We start from the raw sequence: 24,434 nt of genomic DNA, 5'->3' as shown, positions 1-24,434 counted from the left end.
GGGTGGGCCCGGCCCACCCAAAAAAATTGTAATTAATAAAATACATTATTAACAAAAATATGGTTTTGTGTTCCAGTTTAAAAAAGCAAAAAGTATGGCGAACAAGAGATTTCCAACATCTAGCCCCCCCCCCTCCCCGAATATCTATAAACATAACCAGAAAGTTTTTAAATCCCATTAATTTTAGCGCTGTGCACAGCTTTGAGAACTGTGGGCTCGCTCGAAGCTGCCCCCGAAACTAAGAACCACGCCTCTGCCCTTAGCCAATCGCAAGGACTGAATCAGAAAGCGAAAAACGGCGGGTGACAACACCCGAAGGAATTCATTGCAACTCAAGGGTGGGCAAAATTCGCCGAGCCCGAACGAAATCGTAGTTGTCTATAGCGGTTTGGAGGGAAGAGTAGAGGTCAGCGAGGAAGAGTAGCAACTTCGCTCAATAGAGTAACATGTAAAAGGGCAGAGAATCAGCTGCCCCCTGCCCATGTTTCAGGGAAAACCTTTTATCATACCGTTCCGCTTCTGTTTTTTTTTTTTTTAGTCTTAATTTTTTTCCTCTTCAACAGCTATTACTATATATAGCATGGAAATTGCCGGTTTCACGAGATTCAGTGCATTTGTGTTACAACGCATACATAACTATTTGTTTGTTTTTGGGGTTGGAGATGCTTATTCTCAATTTCTGTGTAAGGACTTTCGAATAGTAGAGCAGTCCGGTAGTCTGACCGCACCGGCCAAAAAAAAAAAAAAAAATGACTGGTCCTCAGATTTTTTGGTGGTCGCCCACGCAAAAAAAAAAGAAAGAAAACTTTATAATACCTAATGATAATATTATCGAACACTAAATCTTTTACGTCAGTTTTGAGATTAATTTTCATAATTTTCTATGATTTCTCAGCAACTTTTTTTTTACTTATGTCCATTTTTTTTTACCATAGTTACTTCTTGTCGTAACATTTAAATATTTGTATAACAGTTATTTAATAGAGTTTTATTTCTGTATTTACTTATTCATTTATTATTATTATTACTTTTTAAAAAGGAGGGGGGGGGGGGACTTCAGCCGTTCGTAAATTTTTTTACTAGTTTTTAACGGTTCGCGAACATTTTTTTTTTTACAAGTTAAAAAAAAAAAACAGCACAGGTCCGCGTGAATTTTTTTTCTTTTTTTAAAGCTTTTGCAGGTCCGAATGTCCAAAAAAAAAAATCGAGAGACGCTGTAGAAATAATATTGCTGTTTTTCAGCTGATCGCAGTTCTATTGGTACGTGTACCTTAACTTTTTTTCTATCATATAGGTATAATTTTGCCATTAGTTAAAATATTTAAGATCCTTTCAAGTTATTGTGTCCATAACTAGTCGATTAAATATTTTGTTAAGGGTACATGTGTGACCGTAATTAATTTTTCAGCCACTCTTACTCAAAATTATTTAATGATGATGATGATAAAACAAAAGTTAAATTTGAAAGTTGATAAGTAAAAAATGCAGCAATAGAAATATTCTGTTCATTTCTTTTATATTATTTTTGTTGTTGTTCAGACAGTTTAGACGCGATTTGTCAGTTATCCATGTTTTAGTTTTAAGGTTGCTTGAATTGTTAAGTCCAGGTGCTTATATTGTAATTAAAGTATTTTTGTAAATATTGTTGCATACCTTTTTATGCCTGTCCTGAAAATAATTTAATTCACCTAGCAATTCCGTTTTTTTGCGGGGGTGTTTTTAGTGGTAAGGAACGCAAATATTTTTCAATTTCGAAGCCTTTTGTTTTCTTTTTTTTTTTTTTTTTTTTTCATTCTTACATGAAAGTGTTATCTTCTAGAAGTAACCAGAAACAATGGCCCAGCTAAGTTTCAATTATTTTACTCATAAATAATAAAAAAAAAAAAAATAAAAAATGCCTTGTTCAAGGAAATAAAAAAGAAAAAACTTTTAATATTAAAAAATTGAGGTCAATTTAATATCAAAGTAATACTTTTGTTAGTTGTGCAAATAATCAGCTGTTTTAATGATTAGTGGGAACATAATATTAAGCTCTCTTAATTAAAGTACGGCTTAATTAGTAGTTTCAAATGTATGTTAAAAAACAGTATTTAGTAGATTTGAGGATATACTGGCAATTTATAATTTTGGTAGAATGCCTATTATTGATGTATTCCCCCCCCCCCCATCAGTTATTTTCACCTCAGAAATAATGACATTGATATGGTCTGTCACGGAGGTGGGGATCTTTCCATTAATATAAACCTAATTGATACATTTTTCATGGGAAATTATTTTTTCTTCGTTGCTACAATCTGCCCATGTTAAGCATATGAAAACAAGTTCACTTCTTTTTTTACATAAATTTACGTCCCTGAAATTCAAGTTCACGGAGGTGAGAAGTCAGAATAACCATACCAAGTTTTTGAAGCAAAATCTATCTTTTTGTTTTTCGACAAAAATCTCACAACTTCAACTATGGCTGAAAATAAACAAGGGGACTCCCTTGTATCATGGAAAATAAAATTTGATTTCATTACTTCCACGTGTTAATGAGGGATGGCATTTTGTGTTTAAGTAACAGAGGTGAGAATTTACTATGACCCCTTGTCCTACTAAAACGAACTAAAAATCAATATTAAAAAATTAAATATACTTAAACAATCAGTATTTGAGAAACTTGTGAAAGGAACAATAAATAAATAAGTATATACTTTTAATTAAACACGTTATTAAGCAACAAAAACAGTCACACAAGTTGTGTGACATGCCATGGAGGTGAGAATTCACATGTTGTGAACCAAAAATTTTCTAAAATAAAAAATATTATTAAAAAATTGTTAGCAGATTTAAATAGATATATTTTTGATGAAATTAAAAACCATTGTTAAATGAATTGTTCCCTAAAGTTTTTACTGTAAAAGCCCTGTGACAGAAAAGTTCCTTTTTGAAGAATGACTCATAAACATAACTGCTGGCCCTCCCACTAAATTAAGGCACGAGCCGCCACTGACCAAACCTCTCTCCAAACCTTGTTTAACAAATTGTCCAATGATCATTTTAAATGATCACGAACCCATCTCAATAATGTATGAACCCTCATCAAGGAAATATCTTCGTTTAAACAATACTAATGCAAGACGTATTCTTACCAGGAAACCATACGTTTGCGTATTATGGAAAAATAAATAAATAAATAAAGAAAGAAAGAAAGAAAAAAACTAACTAAGTAGCAACAAGAGCGCATGTAGACGGAGAAGGGAGAAGTTGCGTGGTATCTACTCTGTGGCTGGTATTTTCCATTTCTAGCCAAGTCTTTGAATTTGGCGACTTTTCTTAAAATTTCGGCAGACTTTAAGAATTTATATCTTGATAATGGGGAGACGAGAGCAAATAATTTTATGTGTCAAAAAATGTTTCTCTATGCTGTTTCAATTGCTACCTGTTCAAAAAATTTTCATTATTACGCAATTCGTGTGGTTTCCTGGTTAAGCTCACTTGTCGGAAAAGGGAAATCAATTCTCGCTTTCCACGGGATGTACTGACATTCCGAAATCGGGAGGCCGGGACCCGATCAAGTCAAAGTGATGCCCAGGACCTGGTGAAATTCTTCCCTTTCCTTCAAGAGACTGGTTTAACGTTTTTAATTTAGTGCTCGTCCTAATGTCCTTGTTTTTGTTTTGTCTTTGTGTTCTCGTTAACATTTTTTACATTACTCAAAATTGGCTATTTTTGGCTATTTTCTTCAAAATTCTAGAAGTTTTATGTATTTTGCTCCTTAATAAAATTGACTTTTTTGGCTTTTTTCCACAGTTTAACAATCGTTTGGCGCAGTATAGCCTATTAAAGCTCTTGCGCCAAAAAACCCAATCAAACCTATCAACCAAACCTGGTGAAATTGGTGCTCCTGTCACAAAAAAGTCTGCGCATTTTAAAAGCAGTAGTTAAATAAATAAATAAAATAAAATAAAATAAAATAAAATAAAATAAATAAATAAATAAATAAAATAAAATAAAATAAATAAACAAAATAAGAATGAAAGAAAAAAATTGCTCTATTTTGGTGCCTAGACCCACGGACGCGCAGAAACGTGCGTTAATCAGCCCCTGAATGTAACATCTTATGACGGATCGTAACAGCGAGGCATCACATGAAGCGAATTATTAAAAAATACATACGCTTGCGGATAACCAATTACAGTACATCCTAGTTTATCTGGACTAACTGGGTCCAAAAGCAATGCGAATGATCGATAATCCGGATGATTCGGGTGACAAGGTTCAAACTAGGGTAGAAAGTATGGTGGGATCTCCCACCCTGACTAAAATTTTGAGTGGTATTTTTAAAATATAAGTGAGAGTAGTGTTTTTTTTTTTTTTTTTTTGATTGAACAATTTAAATAAATATTTATTTGGAGGACGTATTTGCATTTCACGCAGCATAAAACTTATTTTACGAGAATATCATCGAAAGAGAACTTTCCATGTGTTTGCTTGAATAAATAGACACCTTATTATTTTTGAGATATCGACTAGTTTTTCCAAAAAACAGCCCGCAAAGTGATTTTTTATAAAGTAGGATTTTATAGAAAACGGTGCGGGAATCACTCCGAACCTTGCTATGGGCATTGGATACTAAGCAAATCATTAATAGACTTCCCGTTCGTTGCGACTAAAAATCATATTTTTTAGCAAAATTACATGGAATTAGTTAAAGGTATTAAAAAATACCAATTGTTTTTTCACATTTTTTCTTCACTAAGAATTGGTCCACTGTCCTCTGGTTCAAACACATGCGTCGTTTAAATAAAGCACACGGTCAATCTACACTTGATCATTCATAATTTATCTGCAGTGGTGTTTGTCAAATTAACATAAATTACTGTACAATCTATGCAGCAGCTGTACTTTTAATCGAAATAAAAAGTGAATGTTTGGCGTACTTATAGTTATATTTTTGCTGTTAAGACTTATGTATCTGAACAAAATTTTTTATTAAAGCTACAAAATTGATCCGATAGATGCGGAGATTCGGATAAACGAAAGCCGGATAAGCGAGGTCCTCCTGTCCAGAATTATATATAAAACAATTATTTAGTTCAGACAGATTAGTTTCAAAGCATCTGTATCAAGGGCGTGGCCGGGGGGGGGGGAGAAAGGACACCTATTGGCCTGGGCCTGAAGGGGCCAAGTATTTTTAAAACTGGGGGTGAAATTTAGGGTTAAACAATTTGAGGGGGGGGGGGGTCGTCATTTGTGACGAACACGCCCATCATCTGTATAAATACTCCTGTTTTTGAGAGACGGGAGGTTTTATTTGAAAATATGCCAGTTTCAACAGGAGAGCAATAATTAGAATTACGTAACTAAACTGTATGATAAAATTGCTTGGCACTTAAAAGCAAAATGTTCTTTAAAAAAAAAAACTATTTAAAAACAATTAAAAAATAGAAAAAATAGATAAATGTTAATTTTATTAAAAAAATAAAATTCTGTTTAAAATAATTAAAAAATAGGAAAAAAAAGGAGTAAAAACATTTTTTTTTTCAAAATAATAAATAAAGGAAGTTTTTCTCTGGTTCGGGACACAGTTTTTTTTTTTTTTTTTTGAGAACTGTCTTCAAATCTAAATGTATGAACTGATGTTCTTTGCCGCAATGCATTTTTAGGGACTACGTTGTAACGGAGAAAACAAAACAACAGAACTATGCAAAACATTCATCATGTCATGTATCCTCATCCTCTTCAATCCGTCGATTTTACTCAGGATCTGCTTGCTCATCTGCTGCGCTTCATTGATAATTGAAAACGTCCTCACACGGCGAGCCCAAGCTGCAAAAACCCACAAGAGCATTAATTTAGTGCTGCCATCTGGCGTCAAAAGAGTCTATTTTATTTTAATAGTGCTGTCATTAATATTTTAATTTTCTTTTCTGTTTAGAAAATCTTTGATTTTTAGTGAAAGAAATGATCGAATGTTGAGGACCATGGGCGTATCCGTATTCCCCTTTCCAAAATAGAAAATACTTCAAAAAAAAAAATTAATATTTCGCATCTTGAATTCAGATTATGTTTTTCGCAATCACGAGCGTTTGCATGTAGGCGTGTGTGTGTGTGTGTGTGTGTGTGTGTGTAGGTGAATATGTGTAGGCGTTCATGTGTGTAGGCGTGCGTGTGTGTGGGTATGTATGCGCGTGTGTGTAGGATATAGAAGCAAGCTGGAGACGGTGCTCGCTAGAGGAGCAGCATCGGGAGAGGCAGGTCGACAGTGGTGCTGCAGAGGAAGGCGGGGATAAAATAAAAAGGACGGACATTATTCAACAGTAAAATTAAAACGATAAGAAATTCTTAATTGCTCAAAAAAAAAAAAAGCCATGAGAAATTAAAAAGATATAGTTGATAAACGAGACGATTGCTTCAAATTTTAAATTTATCGACAAGTTCGTCTCTGAACACGGTCTCCGATTTTGAAAAATTTATATTTCTTATTTGGAAGCGGAAGATCGATGAAAAAAAAAAGAGCTGTTGGTGTTCAGTTGGGTATTGGGTTGTTACCATCACTCAGTGGCGGGATCACTGAACAGGCGCATGAGGCGCAAGTCTGTGTCTGAGGCCTCAACTGTAGGGGGGCTCAGGAACGCTGATTGTGTCACGCCCTACCAAAAACAAAATAATTCCGGTTACGGTTTTCTGGATTCGCCACGGAAAACCGTAATTTCCAGAGAAAAATGCTCAAAAGATAGGAAAATTGACAGTTGGTGATGGATTTGGAGTTCAGGGCCTTGTAATAGAACTGTAAAAAATAATATAATTTAAATTTTTGGAAAATAGTTAGAGGAAATATTGCACATGAATGATTGGGTTATCTGAAACCTGATCATTTTCTAAAGGAATATTTTCTATATTTTCGAAAACGCTGTGCTGTACTAGAGAGTGCATAATAAATGTATCTAAGAAAACCAACAATGATTGTTTAATGTGCACCTTTCTTCATTCAATGTTTATTTTCCTGACACACCTGAAACGTCGACAGGAGAAAGGGGCCACATCCGATTAATTTTCCAGGCCGCCAGTTTCATTATACAACTGCTGTTGTTAAATTTGTTAAACATTTGCATGCTCAAAATATAATTTAAAAAAATGAATAAACGAATAATTCAAAGCCACAAAAGGTATTTTTCTGGTATTTTTGAAATGAAATAGCAAGCTTGAATTATTATTTAGAAATATCTGAGAATCAGCAAGGTTACAATTATTTGAGGGCCGCCGAAATGTACGTTTTGAATTTAAAAAAAAGTATGAATAAAATCATAATAATAACAACAACAAATAATTTTACGTTGTATTAATGATGACCGTATGCATGTTCCCAATGGGGAGGAGAGGGGAAAAAAACATAAACTAATGTAGATCGAAAAAGTGTTCATTCAGATTTTTATGTTTTCTAGTATTTTCGTTGTAATTAATTTTCTTCTTTTAATTGAACCTTCCTAAGCAAAAGTAGTTTCGCCACTTTTTTTTATTTTAACAATTTAAAAGTGTTTCCAATTCATGAGCATAAGCTACCTTTGGAACACTGTATGATCCAAAGGTAGCCTACAAGCTACAATTTCGAAATTGAACTATAACGAGCTGATGTGTGCATCACATGACTTCCTTTTACTCCAATTTAATGTCATTTTCTCATTATTGGCAGTTTTAATGTGATTCAATAGTTTACTCTCTAAATATCACCAACAGTGGCCAAATTAAAAGCAGCTTAAAAAAAAAAAAAAAAAAAAAAAAAAAATCACCAAATTTATCGCCAAGTTGGTGACAAAACTTGGCGACCAAAAAAAACTGGCGATATATCGCCAATTGTCCGCCAAATTATAACACCACTTGAGTTTACATTGCAATTAACAATGATTTCCCCTCAAAAAGGGGCAAAAGACCCCCCTTGGAGCATCCGAATGCAACCAAAAAGGAAAGTGCACAACTAGTCCCCACTAGGAGTCTAAGTACCAAATTTCAACTTTCTAGCACATTACGTTCTTGAGTTATGCGACATACATACACAAATACATACATACGCACATACATACGTACATAACAGACGTCACGAGAAAACTCGTTGTAATTAACTCGGGGATCGTCAAAATGGATATTTCGGGTGTCTGTACGTTCCTAGGCATCAACCGACCGCATTTTCATTCCGACCGCATATATCCACATGCGGTCGGGTTGAAAAATAAACTCAACATTCATTCGGGGGTGAGAAAAATGAAAATTAAGGCCGATTTTTGAGTGAAATTATTTTCGTGAATACAGTACTTCCTTTTTTGTAAAAGGAAGTAAAAATAGTAAAATTTAATTTCACAACAGCAACAGATTATAGGAAACCATCAAGGCTCAACGATGACCACCTTTGGCTAACTTACCTTAGTCACACCCGAAGTTTTTCTTTTTTTAATTAAAAAAAATAAATAAATAAATAAAGCAAATCTTTATCAAGAAATTCCGGAGGCATTATATAAATGTAAAAAGGAAAAAACGAAAGAGAGAAGAAAATTCAGTTCAAAATGTTAAAAGGTTTCCACATACATTAGCAGGGCTCTCTCGAGTACCAGGCCTTTAGTTTCCGACTAGTCTGACATGACCTCAAGTTTGTATTTCAAACAAATGAAAATATTGTGTGGAAATTGAAAATTTCACCAAGAAAAACTTGAAAACCCATAATTGTCAAACATATTTGTGAAAAAAAAACTTTGAAATGACATGTCTGGAAGTGCTTCCCCCTCCCCATAAATAAGTCATTAATCATCGAGTAAAATTTCGTTTTTGCAACTGCAATTATGAAAAATTGCCAGAGGAGAGTCCCTGAACTCAACGTTAATAAAGGATAGGGTCTATATTTCTATATAATCACATTTTATGACTTCAATTTTGAAAAAATTACAGTGACTGGTCTCCAAACTTCCCTTTTCTTACCGTATGTCTAAAATTATACTTTTAAAACTTAAATTTCGAAAAAAAAAAAAAAATCCCGGGAAGAGTTCCAAATCCCTTCCCTGCTTTGCTTCTAGCGACGTCAATTGGAAATGACGGTTTCCGTGAGGGGTTTGGGAAGAATTTTAAAAACGTGAAAGTGAGGATAAATGGAGACGAAGTTCATAAAATGTTATCCCCACGAGGTATTACGTTTTCATGTAGGGACTCTAGATATTTTCAAGAAATTGTCATAATTCTTTAGAGTATATAGTCATTATTACGAGTATGTGCTCTTTTTTGAGCAATCATGATTGCTTATTGCTTTCATTTGACTGTTTTGATGTCCTTTGATTTTATTTTCCCACCAGCACCCTATGCAGCATTACCGTCGACCGGCTCCTCACGATGCTGCTCCTATAGCAAAAACCGTCTCCAGGTTGCATTAATATCCTACACTTACATGCATACATACACGCACTTACACGCACAAACACATACATACACCTACACACATACACAAACGCATACACACAAAAACACATTCACACACGCATACATAGACACCTACACATACACACACACCTACACACAGCTACCCATACACTCATGCCTGCACACAGACACAAACACATATGCCTGCACGCATGCACATTCCCCCCCCCCCCCACACAAACACACACTCAACTACCCAAACACTCATACCTGCACACAGACACAAACACACATACCCCCCCCCCCACACACGCCTACATACACACACACACATACACACACTCGTGATTGCGAAAAACATAATTGGAATTCAAGAGATCAAAATTCAAATTATTAGTTTTATTATTTTTGTCCTTATTTTCACTTTGAATATTTCTTCGGCTAAATTGTACTCTACTTTTTCTTTTTTGAAGAATGTTTGCTGTTTGGCAACAAAATATCTAAACAAAATTTGCTTGACTTCTGAAGTGTCGAAGTGTACAAATCTGAATGCTATTTAATTATGCTTGTAAATTGGTTGCGTTAATCATATCAGGATCAAATTCATTTGAGACAGTATTATTTAATTGATTTCTAAAAATGTCTTGGATATATCGTTGCTTTCTCGGACCGCGTATATATAAATTATACCGATATGGTAGCAGACAGGTAATTTTCCGAAATGATTTTTTCCCCCTGTTAACGCTTCATTTTTTCCAAGTCATTCTTCCCTCATCGGTTGTATTGTTGTTTCCTTCATTGTTTCTATGTCTTCCACAAAATTTCTAATGATATTTAGTTGACAAGATGTTTTAAAATTTGATTGAAACGAAAAGTATAATGAAATTTATTTTAACTTTCTTTAGATATATTTGTTAACAAATACTTCCGTATTTATTTTTGACGTTTTAATTGATTAATTTTTTCAACAGGGAAGAGATTATGAAGGAAATTTATTGGAACATTATAGTGATTGCTTAATCAAATTTACTACGTGCTCGGTAAGTTAAAAGTGGATAACTTGTTCAAACTTCAGTGTTATTATCAAACATGATTTTCAAACTATTGAATTACTTAATGCTTTCTGATTACATATGATTTTTTTCTTCCCATTAATCCTTTTTAAAATACATAAACGCAAGAGGAACTTTTGATAAAGACAAATAAAAATTCTTTTAATTAATTTATGTTTGAATCAGTAACATTATTATACAGACTTCAAAGTTCATTATGTTTCAGGGAGTTTTTTTTTTTGCATGCTCCTAGTCTTTGTCTTATCGACTCCATCTTTACTTTATTGGGATCAAATCAAATATGTAGTTAATTTTAATAGAATGATTGTACAAAAGTATTTTACATCCTGCACTGTATATTTTTTCATTACTTTTAGATGCATTTTATTAACTAAATTGACCAATTTAGCCTTTGAATTAAAAGTTATGTTTTGTAAATCAAACTTTGCCTTTAAGCATTGATGTCACTTACATGAAATTTTTATTGCAAGCATAAAAGATACACAATGCATGATATTTTTTATTAATTTAATAAATCATAATTAAGCATTAATTAGTAATCTTTTTTTTTTCTACAAGTACAATCTGTTGTCATGTCACACATCTACTTTGTGTAAGTTATTCGGGAAAATTATATTCTAGAGCAAAGCTGTATTCAGCACCTTTGTTATTGGGCTGAAAGTCCAAAATGTCTCTTTCAAAAAATTCAATTGCAAAGAAGTAAATTTTTTCATTAAATCGACTAAGTAGGAAGAGCTATTGACTCCTCTCCGGCTTTCAGAATAGAATTTATTTCACATGTGTGTCTGTGTATGTATAATGTTTTATTATACAATATGTACATTGAATATATGTACCCTTTTCCTCTTTGCCCCCTCCCCAGAAAGCTTTGAACTTGCATGAATTTTTCATTCAGACTAATACTTTCCTGACATAACCTTAAAGTGTCCGTTGTTAGAATGCTTCCTAAAATGTAATAGGTTGTTGCAATAGAGTGCTCATTGGCCTTGCATTTATTGTGGTCCTCTTACCAGATTGCAACTTTGATAGTCATGCCAATCGGTAGTCAAAAATAAGTGTATTAATTCTATTTTTTTTAATCAACCTGAACCTCTTGTCAGTTCTGCTCTTATTGCTTTAGTTCTCAACTTTGGGGGGAGGGGGGGGGGAGAGAAGAATTCAAGAGAGGTATGATTGTATGAAAGAAATAATTGAAAAATGTTACTCTATTTTGTGATCACAAGTAAACAGTAAATTTCATGTTGGTCATTAATGTTGTGAAAGAGACAATCTCAGCTGGACCCTAGATTATATCAAAAAATCTTGTACTTATTTCTTTGCTTCTTGAATTTCATATGTTCTAATAATGATATGTTCAAAATAAAGTTAAGTGTAAAAATAAATAAATTTTGTGTGTTAAATTATCTAGATTTTTACTCAAAAACTAGCTTTAGTTATCCTAAACAGTCTCAGCTTCCTATTGTGCACAGTGTGCGGGTGGCTGTAGGGCGTGATCTCAAGTCAATGTTCAAAGGGGCTTAAATTCTGAAAGGTTGAGGACCCTTGTTCTAGTTCAAGTGAGGGCCATGAGAGTGTTTATGTGTTGGTCATGATCTTGAGTGTTGATGTGTTGGTCATGGATCTTGAGTGTTGGTGTGTGAATCTTCTAAGATGTGGGCAAGAGAAAAAATTGTATGATTTCCAGTGCATCATTGGTGTGAAAAATAGAGATGCACATGTTTGAGGGACTTTTAATGTAGTTCTTTTCATACTTGCCAGCTCTATTGTTTTTAACGGGAGACTCCCTTTTTTGCTTCCATCTCCCGGTTTCCTATTTCTTACGATATTCTCCCGTTTTTGGAGTTTTTCAGTCAATCAATCAAAAAGTACTTCTCAACTTTCTTCTCAATAGATAGCGCCCTTTTCTAGTCCACCAATGTCAGGGAATAAGAATTTTTCCAACTAATAACTCATTTAGTAAAAATTAATTTTTTGGAAGCTTTCCACATTACATGTTCAACAGAGCACGTGCTTTGCTGAAAATTGCAGCAGATTTCAATCCTTTTGCATCCTGAAAATATTTTAATGATATTGAAAGTTTGTAGTTATTTGAACATGTGCTACCCCATACCTACTTATTTTATATTTTATTTTCATTTACATTGATTTTTTTCTGTATTTTAGTAATTAAATTTTTTGTAGCTACTTTTTGGTAGAGACTGGGAACTGTACAAAACTTTAAGCAAATTCACTCCTTATTATTTGGTTTTTCCTTTGCAGTATATTTTCTTGCTGCTGGGGCATTCCACGGTATTTTTGACATTATGTATAGCCCGTAACGTGACCTTTTTTTGCCGTAATTTTTTAATTTACCGTTTGATTTGCAAATTATTTTAATTTGAGCTGGTGTGTTGGTAGGAAAAGATCAAAAAAAAATAATATGCTAATCAAACAGTAAATTAAAAAGTTATGGCAAAAAAAGGTCACGTTACGGATTCTACATAAATGTCAAAAATACCTTGGAATGCCCCTGCTACCAGTTAGCTTACATCTGCAAAAAATCCCCATTTTACTTAAAATTTAGTATTCATGTTATTTAAAAGCATAATTTGATTATTCTGTTGGGAAGATATGTCGCTGGTGAATCACCTATCTATGTATCTCTAGTGGAATCTAATGTTTTTTTTCTTCGAAGGTTGGCAAGTATGTCTTTTTCACCATATACATATAGCTTAACGATCATTACTTCATTACTTGCTCATTGTAGGTTGTTAAAATTCTGGCGAAAAACAAAGAGGAGCACATGTTTAAATACCTTAATGAAAAATAACTGGAAAATATAAACTTGTTAATCTAGTTTGTTTAAAATGATAATCAGCAGTCTTCCTTTGTGTATGTAGCGTATTACCCGGCATTATTTAGCATTCCCCGAAATTCAGGGGTCACCAGATTTTTGATAACACTTGCCTAATCTTTTCCAGCATGCCAGAAAAATAGAGGTTAGGAAAAAAAAATTCTATAAAAGATATATGTTGAGCTTAAAAATGAATATAAGATCCATACATATCTTATTAGTAGTAATACACTATTAATTTTGTAAAAATATTTACTAACAATGTTATTTGTTGTTTAAACAAGTAAAATATTGTTTAATAACGAATAATTTTATAAAAATTAAAATAAAACTAAGGAAGCAAACATTTAAGCAGTAAGTTACCGCCCCTCAACCAGTGCTAAAGAATTTACCACTGCTTTTTAAAAAATAAAAATTAAACTTACCTCTCTAAGAGGAACCTAAAATAATTTATTTAAAAAAATTATGAACAAATCGCAGTAACGATGATTGCTTCTGAATTGATTACTTTATTGGCATATAGTTAAATCCATTAAAAATGACCTACCATAAATAAAAAGCACATATTATATGCAATACACATTTTTTTTAAAAAGAAGTTTATTTTCGGGATTTATTAATTTTTTCCTTATAAGGGTGGTTTACTTTCTGATTGGAACTGAATGTGGAAATTTATTTTTGTTTTGTTGCAAAATAAACCTCAAATTATCTGGCATGCCGGAAAATTCAAATTTCCCGGCATGCTGGCCAACCTTGCTTTTTTCCGGCATGCTGTATAATGCGGGGTAATATGGTAATTTGCTGATTGATATTTTAAAAAAAAAACTGACTAAATGTGTTGATATCATTTGTGTACAATTTTTTTTTTCAACATTGTTTCTACAACTTATTTTACAATACTTATTTTAATTTCAGTTATCAATGGCTTGGGCATTAGGGTTTTATACAGCACCTTTGCTTGCTAGCTTTATGTACAGAAAAGGTAATACTTATGCTTTGGTTAGATGTGCAACTTTTATTCTTAACCATGCTTATTTTATGCTATTGAAAAATGCTTTATCATAGCGATTTTTGCATTTCATAATATTTTTCTGCATGAAAAAATATTTATATAAAATTTATTAACTGTATGGGATCCCAAATCTGGAGTCCTCAGAATCATGATGTTTACAGAATTTGAAATTCTCTATATTTTAGATCTTTACTCAAAAAATAGTGAAAATTATTGTACTGAACGATGTTAGGCACTAATTTTTCCAAATTTTGCTGTTATTTAATGCCAGTTCATGTGTCGCAAGTTTCTTTTTCTTTATCAAAATGAAAGCAAAGCAGAAAAACAATATTTTTCAGTATAAGAAAAAGAAAAGAAGCTTTTGGAATATTATGGAATAAATAAAACTGCCAAATTGTATGGCTTTTGATGCTAGTTACAAAATAAAAACAAAGAAAAAAATGTAAATTAAACCTGATATAATGAAGGAAACAAGTGAAATTCAGTAAACTTATCAAATAGTCGTGACCTTTAAAAGATCAGTTGAGTTTCCACTGTGCATTATGCATCTGGTTGTAGAAAAAGCACAAGGCAGCGAATGTCAAAGATTTTTGAGAATGACTGCTGGCCCTTGTTGATTGGGTGATAAAAAAATCCTAGAACATTAAAGGAAAAATAAAATCCTTTAGATTCTGGCAAATGCATACTTGTACCATATTTCCCTATTTTTCGGAAAATTTCATTAGTAGCATGCTGTGGATTCTTAAAAAAAAAAAAGCCAATTCAGTTCCAATAAAAAAATCTTATTTATGCAAAAAATTGCTTTGTATTTTTGCTCAATATCCATTGTATTATATACCAATGAGAAAATGAGAAGTGTCATAAACCAAAAGCGGATGCTAAAAGATTGCTGCATAATTGAAGCAAGACATGTGACAACAATGAATAAGCTGAAAGCATTATATTTTCACCACATAATAGCCAAAAATAAACAATTTGAAGCATTTGAAAGTTGAAAAACAATTTAAATTTTTTTTTTTATTTATTATTCTTTTAAGGAAAAAGTGTGGGTTTCAGGTCTACTGGAGTTTGGTATTCTGAAATCAATTCTGTATATAATTAAAAATATTAAGTTCAGTTTTCACTATTTTGAATTTCATTTTTAAATTTTGAAAATTCGTTATAACTACTGATTGTGCTTTTATTGTTTGTGTTCTTTAGGGTACTTCACAAGTGAAGGACTTTTCACTCTTTATAAATTATCTAGCACATTTGGAATGTTTATGTTTGTTTGTATATTTATAAGAGGTAAGTTGAAATTAACTTTTCATTGTCAAGTATATTTGTTGAGTTTAAAAGTTATTCAGTGTCACACTTTCTTTTTCTTTTTTTCCTCTTGCGGAGTTTTTTTTTTCATGCTTACTCCTACCTGAAATTTATTTGAAAAAATAAATAACATGCATTCACTGTCTCACTTTTCCCTCCCCAATGTATCCTAACTATTGTCAACTCTCATGCTTACCAGGAAACCACACCATAGCATAATAATGAATTTTTTTAAAATAACTAGCTACTGAAAGAGCATTGTAAGACATGTTTTTTGACTCATTAATTATTTGCCGTTGTGTCCCTGTGTCCCTGTTAACAAAATACAAAATCTTAAAAGTCTCAAAATTTTAAGAAAAGTCGCCAAATCTTGCGAGTTACAGTTGGGAATGGAAGACGTCTTTCACAGGATTTGTTGATGAATGCAGACAGTGAAATTGCCTGATCAGTTTCTCGTCAAATCTTTAAAGTTGACATTTGTCTTAAAATTTCAGCAAATTTTAAACCTTTGTATCTTGATAACGGGCGGATGAGGGCAAATAATTTTTGCATCAACAGTATGTCTCAAGGTGCTATTTTGATTGCTACTTTTTTGAACTCGTTTCATTACTGTACTATTCCTCTGGTTCCCTGATTAGTACAATTTCCCAATCCCGTAAGTTCCACGAAGAGAAAGTTCATAGTAGCAGAGGAAAAATCCCACAAAAATTTCTTTGATCCTTTCTTTAAAATTTGTCCTGTTTGGAAACATCCACCTGCAGAAGATTCATACAGATTGAGTGTGTGATGTCATTTGCACATTATTGCTAATAATGCTTCATTTATGTCTTCAAGTATGACCTAATCTGTTGAGCATCAAAATATGCCTGTTATATAATTCTCTGATCGAGTAGTGTCATAATGTGTAAAAGAAGCAGTCGAAAACTTTGTACTAGGAAATGAGTAAAAATATGACAATGTGTATGCATGTACAAATAAAAGTAATAAAAGCAAAGTCTAATGACAGACAAGGTTCATTTGTTCATCGTCGGATTTTGTGTGCCATCATTCTTTTGTGTACTGATGAGGGGTTTGTTTTCATAACCTCGAAACAGCTGTTTGCAGAGTTTTAAAACTCTTTTTAATTGCTTTTATTTGTACACTAGTGGTACCCGCACGACTTTGCCCGTAGTTAAAAAATAAAAGGTCATTTGTTTTGCCTGTATATTTACAAATAATAGATGACGAATTTCTCACCAATTTGCTAAAATTCATTGGCTTGACAATGTTACAGTTCCACGTTATGATAATTTCGTAATTTAACTCTTCCATGTTTGTGATAATTTGCTCGGTAAAGTTTTCTTAAAATTGAATAGAAAAAGAACAAAATCGAATTTTTGAAAAATGACTTTGAGGTGCACACCCCCATGCTACAAACTAACTTTGTGCCAAATTTTATGAGAATCGGCAGAACAGTCTAGGCGCTACAGACAGACTTTCAGCCTTATTATTAGTAAAGAATAAAGATGTACATTTGTCGTCATATTTTTACTCACTGCCATAATGGTTTAGTTGTTCGAAATAGGCATTTTCAAAAACTTTAAATTACATGCAGATTTTTTTAAAACTGACAGAAAGAATTTTGCTTTTTATTTGTTTGCATAATCAGCTGGGAAAAAGAATATGGGGGCAAGAAAAGCAATCATTCTTTGTGACTTTGTTTACTTTATTCTTTTGCATTTGTCTATCAATTAATTTTATCTCTTTTATTATTTTTTTGATTCTCACAACCTGATAATAGTAAAAGAAATGAATAGGCAAATATGCTTCTGGCATATGAAGAATTTTCTAAATAAGGAAAAAATAATATCAGGTGACTTTGATGTATTTAAATTTCTAAAAGATCCATAATCATGTTGAGATTTTTTTTTGTTCTTTATAGATGCTGTCAGGCTAGGTTTGCCCTAGTTATAGTTGTTTTATCTCGAATGCTATGAATTTATTCCTTCTGAGAATATAATGCTTTAAGCAAAATAAACATTTTTGAGAGGAAAAAATATACTGCATTAAAAATCATTACTGGCCATGAAAAAATATTAATGCTTATTTTGAGTATTCTTCTCAAAGACCTAGGTAAAATATAATATCAACTTGAATATATTATCTGCTCTTTTTCCTGCATAAGTGTTATTGAAATTAGGATAAAATCTGAATAATTTTCCCTTTTTGGTTTTCAAATCATTTTGTTACTAATTCAGCCATTTAAAAGCTAGTTATTTAAGGACTCTTCTGGTTTTAGACATTTATGAATACATTCATTCAAAAAAGAAAAGCAAGAGTAGTTAATTCTCTGAAAATAAGAAGACTTAAATTTCATTTTTTGAAAAATTAGATATGAAGTCTAATTTTAAGCATTTTAGTTGCAGGTTCACAAAATGTTATAATTCACCTGAAAACTAAATAAGTGATAAACATAGGATCACTTTCAAATTTGGAAAGCAGTACTTCCCAAATTTTGAAACAGCAGAAAAGCAACACAGTTTTTACAGCAGAAAAGTAAAGAGAGAAAAACAAAATAACTTATGAAATATTGTAAAATTATAATACTTAAGGCATAACTAAAGGATCCAAAGCACTGGAAAGACGGGCAGGGAAGGTATATTAGGGGTAGGAATATTTTGATGACAACTTTGTTCAGCTACCGTTTGTCGACTGCAGTGAGATCTGAACAAAGTGCTAGTCGATTATTTGTTGGCAATTTGTGTGTTTGGAGAATGGGCTTAGTATCACATTTATTTTTTTTTTCAAGCGATGTTTTGACAATAAGCTGCTATCAAATTATCACGAATAGTGTTGATGACACTTTTATGTCACTAAGTTATGTCACAGTTGTATTTCTTCTCTTGGTGATTCTTTTATCATCAATGTTTTATGCAAGTTGATTTTAAAAAATTCCGGGGAAGGCTCTCTATCTCCCACTTGATGTCACCAAGACAGTCCAAAAATTGCGTTTTTAGAGTTTGTAACTTCTGGTATATACCTTTCCATCAAAACAATACATTGCACTAAAAACATTTCTCAGAGAAAAAACTTAACTTACAATTTTAAGTTCACTGTATTCTCTCCTTTCTTTTCCTATTAAAAAAAAAAAAAATTAAAACGGGATGTAAGACTGGAAGGAAGATGGGTAATTGCAGCATTCTTCAATCAGGTCCCACATTTGCTAAGTATATTAATGCAATGTCTGAAAACTTTTTGTGGTTTTATATGAGGAGTTTCCTAAATTCTTGTTGTTATTATTACTTTTTTTTTTCCCATTGTAGGGCTTGGAAGGATGATGAGCAATGATTATATAACATTTGTTTCTGTATTGAATGCCTACAAGGAGAATCGAACTAGAGATATGAAAGTAAATTTTTTAAATGTTTGAAAGTATTTTAGCATTGAACTTGCGTAAAAATGTTCTAGAAGTTAATGAAACATGTTCAATTATGTTAAGTACATTGTTCTGTATAGTAACCAAAGTAATTTATTATTATGAATTAGATTGATACTCAGGGTCATAAGAAGTAGTAAGGGTTGGACCATGTCCATGTGTTGGTTTTGGTCCAACGGTTTAAATTGATTTAGTGAAGTGAAAAAAAAAATTTTTTTTTGCCTTACTCCCCCCCCTTTACATTTGAACAGAATTGTTCTGTAAAGTAAACTTAAGTAGCATTCTGCTTTTGAATTCATCATTTTCTGAAAATTCTAGCAGTTAATTTTTCTGAATATTTTACTTCTTTCTTTTCACTAACATGGTGTCAAAGCGTTGCTGGTGGAGATCCAAGAGTTACAATTTTATATTTTATAATCCCCGAGAGAAATATTCCTTGTTTCATTTAATGTTGTTAATGATGTAAATGTCAATGTTGTTAATGTCATCATCACTAAACATTTGAGGAAGAATATTTTCTGCATTGCCCTTTAAAATACAAAAAAAAAAAAATTATTTTGTATTTATTATTATTATACATGTTATTCAGTATTATTGTTTTCATTTAATTGGAAATGAAAGGACATTTACATTTATTTCTTTTGTGTTGCCTGTTTTTCCATAATCTGAAATAAATCTAAACTAAATTCGAAAAGAAAGAAAAAGGTTATTTCAAATAAATTACAAAACAATTTCTTAAATATGTGGCTACAATCATTGATTGTAAAAAAACTTAATTTTTCTGAAACAATTTTTTTTTTCTCTTACGATTGAGACAGAATTGAATAACAATTTATCTTATATTTTTTCCTGTTCATGAAATATGAAAACCTTTTGAAAGATGTTATCTTAACTGAGTTCTTTCAATAAAATGTTAGGCCATTAGTTAAGTGAGAAATAAATACCTTTGTGCTGAGAAATAACAGGAAATATCCAGTGTGGTTTAGCACAAATAAACAGATTACTGGATACACGTGTTTCAGTTTCCAGGAGCCCCTTTTGTTTTAATTCAAAGTTGTGAACTTTTTTATGTACTTTTACCGGATGTCTTTACATCCAAAAGCTTAAAACTTTGAATTGAAAAAGGGGTTCCTGTAAACCCCAAAACACATGTATTCAGCAATCTGTTTATTTGTGCTAACAACGTTCAATATTTCCTGTCATTAGTTAAGTGTCTTTTACTGACACATCTATATCAAATCCATTTTCTCACTGATAAACCACATGTGTAGTCAAACAAGCTATATTACAGATTTTGTAACTTATGGTGAATTGAAATTTATTTAAAAAGTTCTTACATAATTTTTACATTAATAATGTTTTTCAATTTTTTTGCAGCTTGAAATCTGCCATTATGATTTTGATTTCAGGGATTGGCCTGTGGATTTCCATTGGAGGGAAAGTACACTGTAAGTTAGCTGTGCAATTTTTCATATTGTTATCTGCTCTAGAAAATAAAGAGAGGAAAATGAGAGAGGCTATTAAATTCACCATACAAATAGTTTGAAGTAAATGTCTATAATGTTATCTTGAATAGTGTGATTGAACAAAAGGACATGCATTATGGGAAATGTATCCCTCGTCAAGAACATGTTTAGCTTCATCCTTCTAACTGTCATGCAAATGTGCATCCAGGAGGTGGAGGGATTATGCAGGTCTTGACATCCCTTCCCCCAATACGAACATAGGTAGTCTAAAATGGTGTATTACAGACTTCGCTTCCAAGAAATTATCAGTCTAAAGCCTCAGGCCATGTCTTTCACCCAAATGTTACGCTTATGTATCTATTCATTCCTCTGACTTGTGAATTCCTATTTCAGTAATGACCTCTCCCAGAACGAGAGAACAAGATGCTGGATACCCACTTGTTTTCATGAAGTAGAATCTTTAGAAGGAAGCTTATTAAAGATACACTAGTCCATCAAATAGTATTAAAGCCTAGTTTATCATATAATTTTAAAGTAGACAAAAAAGATATCAGGGGTGCCCACGGGGGGGGGGGGGGGGATTATGGCGGAAATTGCGCCATCAAAATTTTTTTTTTTGAGGGGGAGGGGATATTTTAATTTTTTAAAAATTTATTACTTTAAATTTATTTATTGATTTATGTTTAATTTGAATAATTTATTTTATTTATTCTGTTTATATTTAATTTAATTTATTTATTTAGTTTGTGTATGTGGTGTAGCACAGAGCTTTTCTCATAAAATTATAATTATAATAATACTTAAACGCAAAAAAAAAAAAAAAAAAATAAATAAATAAATAAAAATATTTTTAAAAAATATATATAAAAAAAACTAAAAAAAAGAGTTGAGAAAGATGGGGGGTGGGGGGAATTTGTGCCATTGAACTTCGGGGGGGGGGATGGGCACCCCTGAAAGATATTAAGTTTTCTTATCAAGAGGACCTTAGTCGGTTAACTGTGTTCACAATGAACCATTAAAGGATTCTTCGTGATCCAAAATCTTTACTGTTCATCTTTCTAATGATGTCGATGATGATTGCAATGCTAAGAGAAGACAAATACGCAACATACATTTGCATAAACTAATTCTTTAAATGCCATTGTAATCCTCCCCAGCTCTTAAATATTATGTGTAGGATGTTTTTTCAGTTCTGTTGATACTCAAAATTGTTTATGTTTGAACAGCCTTGTTTTCAGTTTAGCAGAACTAGCTAGTCTTGCTTAGAGCTAGAAGGATATGAAAAAAGATAGAAGGGAAAGAAGAAACTTGATTTATAAAGAACATTTTTCACTTTTCATTTAAAAACTAATTTTTAAGCCCAAATATAATTAAAATGTTATCAATGTCGCTGCTTTGATCCATTTAAACCTGCACCTGGGAGGTAAGGGAAATTATTTCCTTTTTTTTGTAATCAAGATTTAAGCAACATTTATTGAATCAACTTCTCATCCTTGATTCAGAGGTATAAATCCCTAAGATTTTAGTAAACAAAATTTCATTTTATAGACCCATAAATGATAATCCAGTGGTACAAATCAGCACAAAGGGAAGAGTTTAAACTCTTCTGGCTAGTTTTGTTTTTGTGGTTCAGTACCCTTTACCTCTTAGGTACAGAAATAGTAAATTAGACTAATTGAGACAGTGAGGAGCAAAGGGATGTAAGTGGCAAAATTAAAAATTTGGATATAACCAGTACAAATGGTAAGTGAACCTCTCCTCTGTCTTGGGTCAAGAGATGGTACTAGTAGCCTCGGTAGGTGCTGTTATACAGCATGATTTAGAAAAAAGAATGGATAAAAGCCTACCTAGGACCTTATCTTTAAATGTGTTTTCCTCAAAACTTAATAAATACCACTTACATCCCTTTGCTTCTCACTGCCTCAATTGTTAACAATATTAAAAGAAAGGAAATGAAGGATTTTCACTTTAGAATTTAAGTGTAATTATGTAGTCAAAAATCTTTGTTGTGCTAAATATCAGCACATTTAAGTCATTTAAGCATACTAACATAAATTATTGTTCCTTTAAAACTGAAAAATTATTTTTCTCTGCTAATTTATTTAATTTTTTTAGTGATAACAGTAAACCTAGACTTTACGTTGAGAAAGGGTTATCCAGAAGAAGTACTGTGGAGAAATTCAAGAGTGTTCCATGCAACATTTTGAGGTTTGTTTCGATACATTTTTTTGCAAGCAGATATTGATACAAGATTTTTTTTTAAACATTAGTTATGTGTTTTGTAATGTTTTTGTTTATTTATTTTTGTTACTAGTTTTATTGCAATCCATACCTTTGGGAGAATGATGATATATCCAGGATCTGTAGGTCTTTTAAACATGGTTCTTGGTAAGTTCTATTAGGTTTTTAAACTTATTTTTTTATTCTTTTTAAGCATAGCATTAAAAATTGAATGTTTTCCACATTTGAATAAATCCTATCCTATGTGATCACAGTATTGTATGCATTGAATGAAATGCTTTCCTACTAAACTTCAACCAACCATCAGGTTTAGCTTGCATGTGTGTTACTTAGATAAGCAAGATGCAGTTGAGAGGTATTCTTGCTCAGTTCATTTGTGGTAACAGAATTATGAATCCATACCCAACATTTACCCATTCAGCAGGGGTGATCATCCCCCCGGGAGCAAGAGCCCACCCCCCAAGTCCAATATGCTCCTCAAAATACCTCCTACTAAAAATTTAAATGCTGCAGTTTGCGCCATGACCCCCGAGGTGGGCGCCCCTGCATTCAGTAAACCATTGAATTTTCAGGTTTTGAGCTCTTTCGCACTTAGTATTAACAATAGGGGGGGGGGGGGGAGTGAAGCCTCCTCTACTGAGAGCAAGAAACTGATGACTGATTTAGTTGTCAGTGGAATACTACTAAATCTTATTCTAACTGCTTAATGTTTGCAGGATCTGATTTAGGAATTTTGAAATGGTATGCTAAACACATCTATAAAGACCTCCTTGGATTATACTATCAAAAAAAGTGCTGTAGAGCTGCAAAAAAAAAAAAAAAAAAAAGGCTGTTTGATGTTAAAAGTGACATATCTTTATGTTTTATATATTACTACTCTTGACTTCAACAATTTTATTATTAAACAAATTAAAACTATATTTTGTTTTAATTTTCTATTTGGTGTAAAATTTTGTGAAACTTCTAAGCTGAGGGGCTTAGTGGCAAATCAGCTTCTGCTTTTGTGAGCAGTGTTTTTTTTTACGACATAATTTTATTATTTAAGCATTTTGCATTAATATAAGATATATAAGTAATTTAAAAACATATTAATCAGTTACTGGGTTGTCAGTCAGTTACCAAGTTGTTGTAATTACTGTAATTCTTTATCATAGCCATATTTTTGAGATAAAATGCTCTATACCGAAAGGTTATTTATTGTTCTGTGGTCCTAATTTAAATTTATGTAAGATTCCTTTTAGTTTTAAAGAATCTCTTATCGAATCTGTACTACTTTTCACATGGTTGCACTAATGTCAGTCAGTTGACCAAAGTTTAAACTGTTTTTCTGAAATCACATGAAATATGTTTTTTGGCAATGCACTATACTATTAAAATCAGCTTAAAAAAATCTCAATAAAACAGTGGAAAATATTTTTTTTTAAATGTATGTTTTGTGTTGTATGGATCTGTATACTTGTTTTGCTTTGTGAATGTCAGTCAATTGCCCATGGAATTGCCCCCATAGATTTTTTTCTATTTAGACTTGTTAGACCATTATCAAGCAAAAACAAAAAAAAAAAAAAAAGAGAAAAAGCTTTTTTGCTCCCTTCAAAACTAATTATTCAGTTGAATTCAATTTTGTATCCTCAGTTGCTCGAGATTTAAATTATGTAATATAACTTCTATTTGTATAAAATTCTATTTATGTAAGATATTTATGTTTATA

At 32.1% G+C, this 24,434-nt stretch overlaps 1 protein-coding gene across 1 annotated transcript in view; it reads left to right on the top strand.

The window, feature by feature from the left end:
- Positions 1-9,951: 9,951 nt before the first annotated feature.
- Positions 9,952-24,434, top strand: part of LOC129223390 (phosphatidylserine lipase ABHD16A-like) — a 38,076-nt gene continuing 23,593 nt past the window's right edge. Inside the window, exons 1-8 of the mRNA XM_054857981.1 lie at positions 9,952-10,089; positions 10,353-10,421; positions 14,203-14,269; positions 15,500-15,586; positions 18,907-18,992; positions 20,397-20,467; positions 22,601-22,693; positions 22,800-22,873. Of these exons, the coding sequence (XP_054713956.1) occupies positions 10,021-10,089; positions 10,353-10,421; positions 14,203-14,269; positions 15,500-15,586; positions 18,907-18,992; positions 20,397-20,467; positions 22,601-22,693; positions 22,800-22,873 (616 nt within the window). The 5' untranslated portion in view covers positions 9,952-10,020. The remainder of the gene's footprint in view (positions 10,090-10,352; positions 10,422-14,202; positions 14,270-15,499; positions 15,587-18,906; positions 18,993-20,396; positions 20,468-22,600; positions 22,694-22,799; positions 22,874-24,434) is intronic.

The sequence above is a fragment of the Uloborus diversus genome, chromosome 5, assembly GCF_026930045.1.
Source record: "Uloborus diversus isolate 005 chromosome 5, Udiv.v.3.1, whole genome shotgun sequence".
Taxonomy (NCBI): domain Eukaryota; kingdom Metazoa; phylum Arthropoda; class Arachnida; order Araneae; family Uloboridae; genus Uloborus; species Uloborus diversus.
Note: the sequence above shows the minus strand (reverse complement) of the source record. Positions and strands in the feature narration are given on the sequence as shown.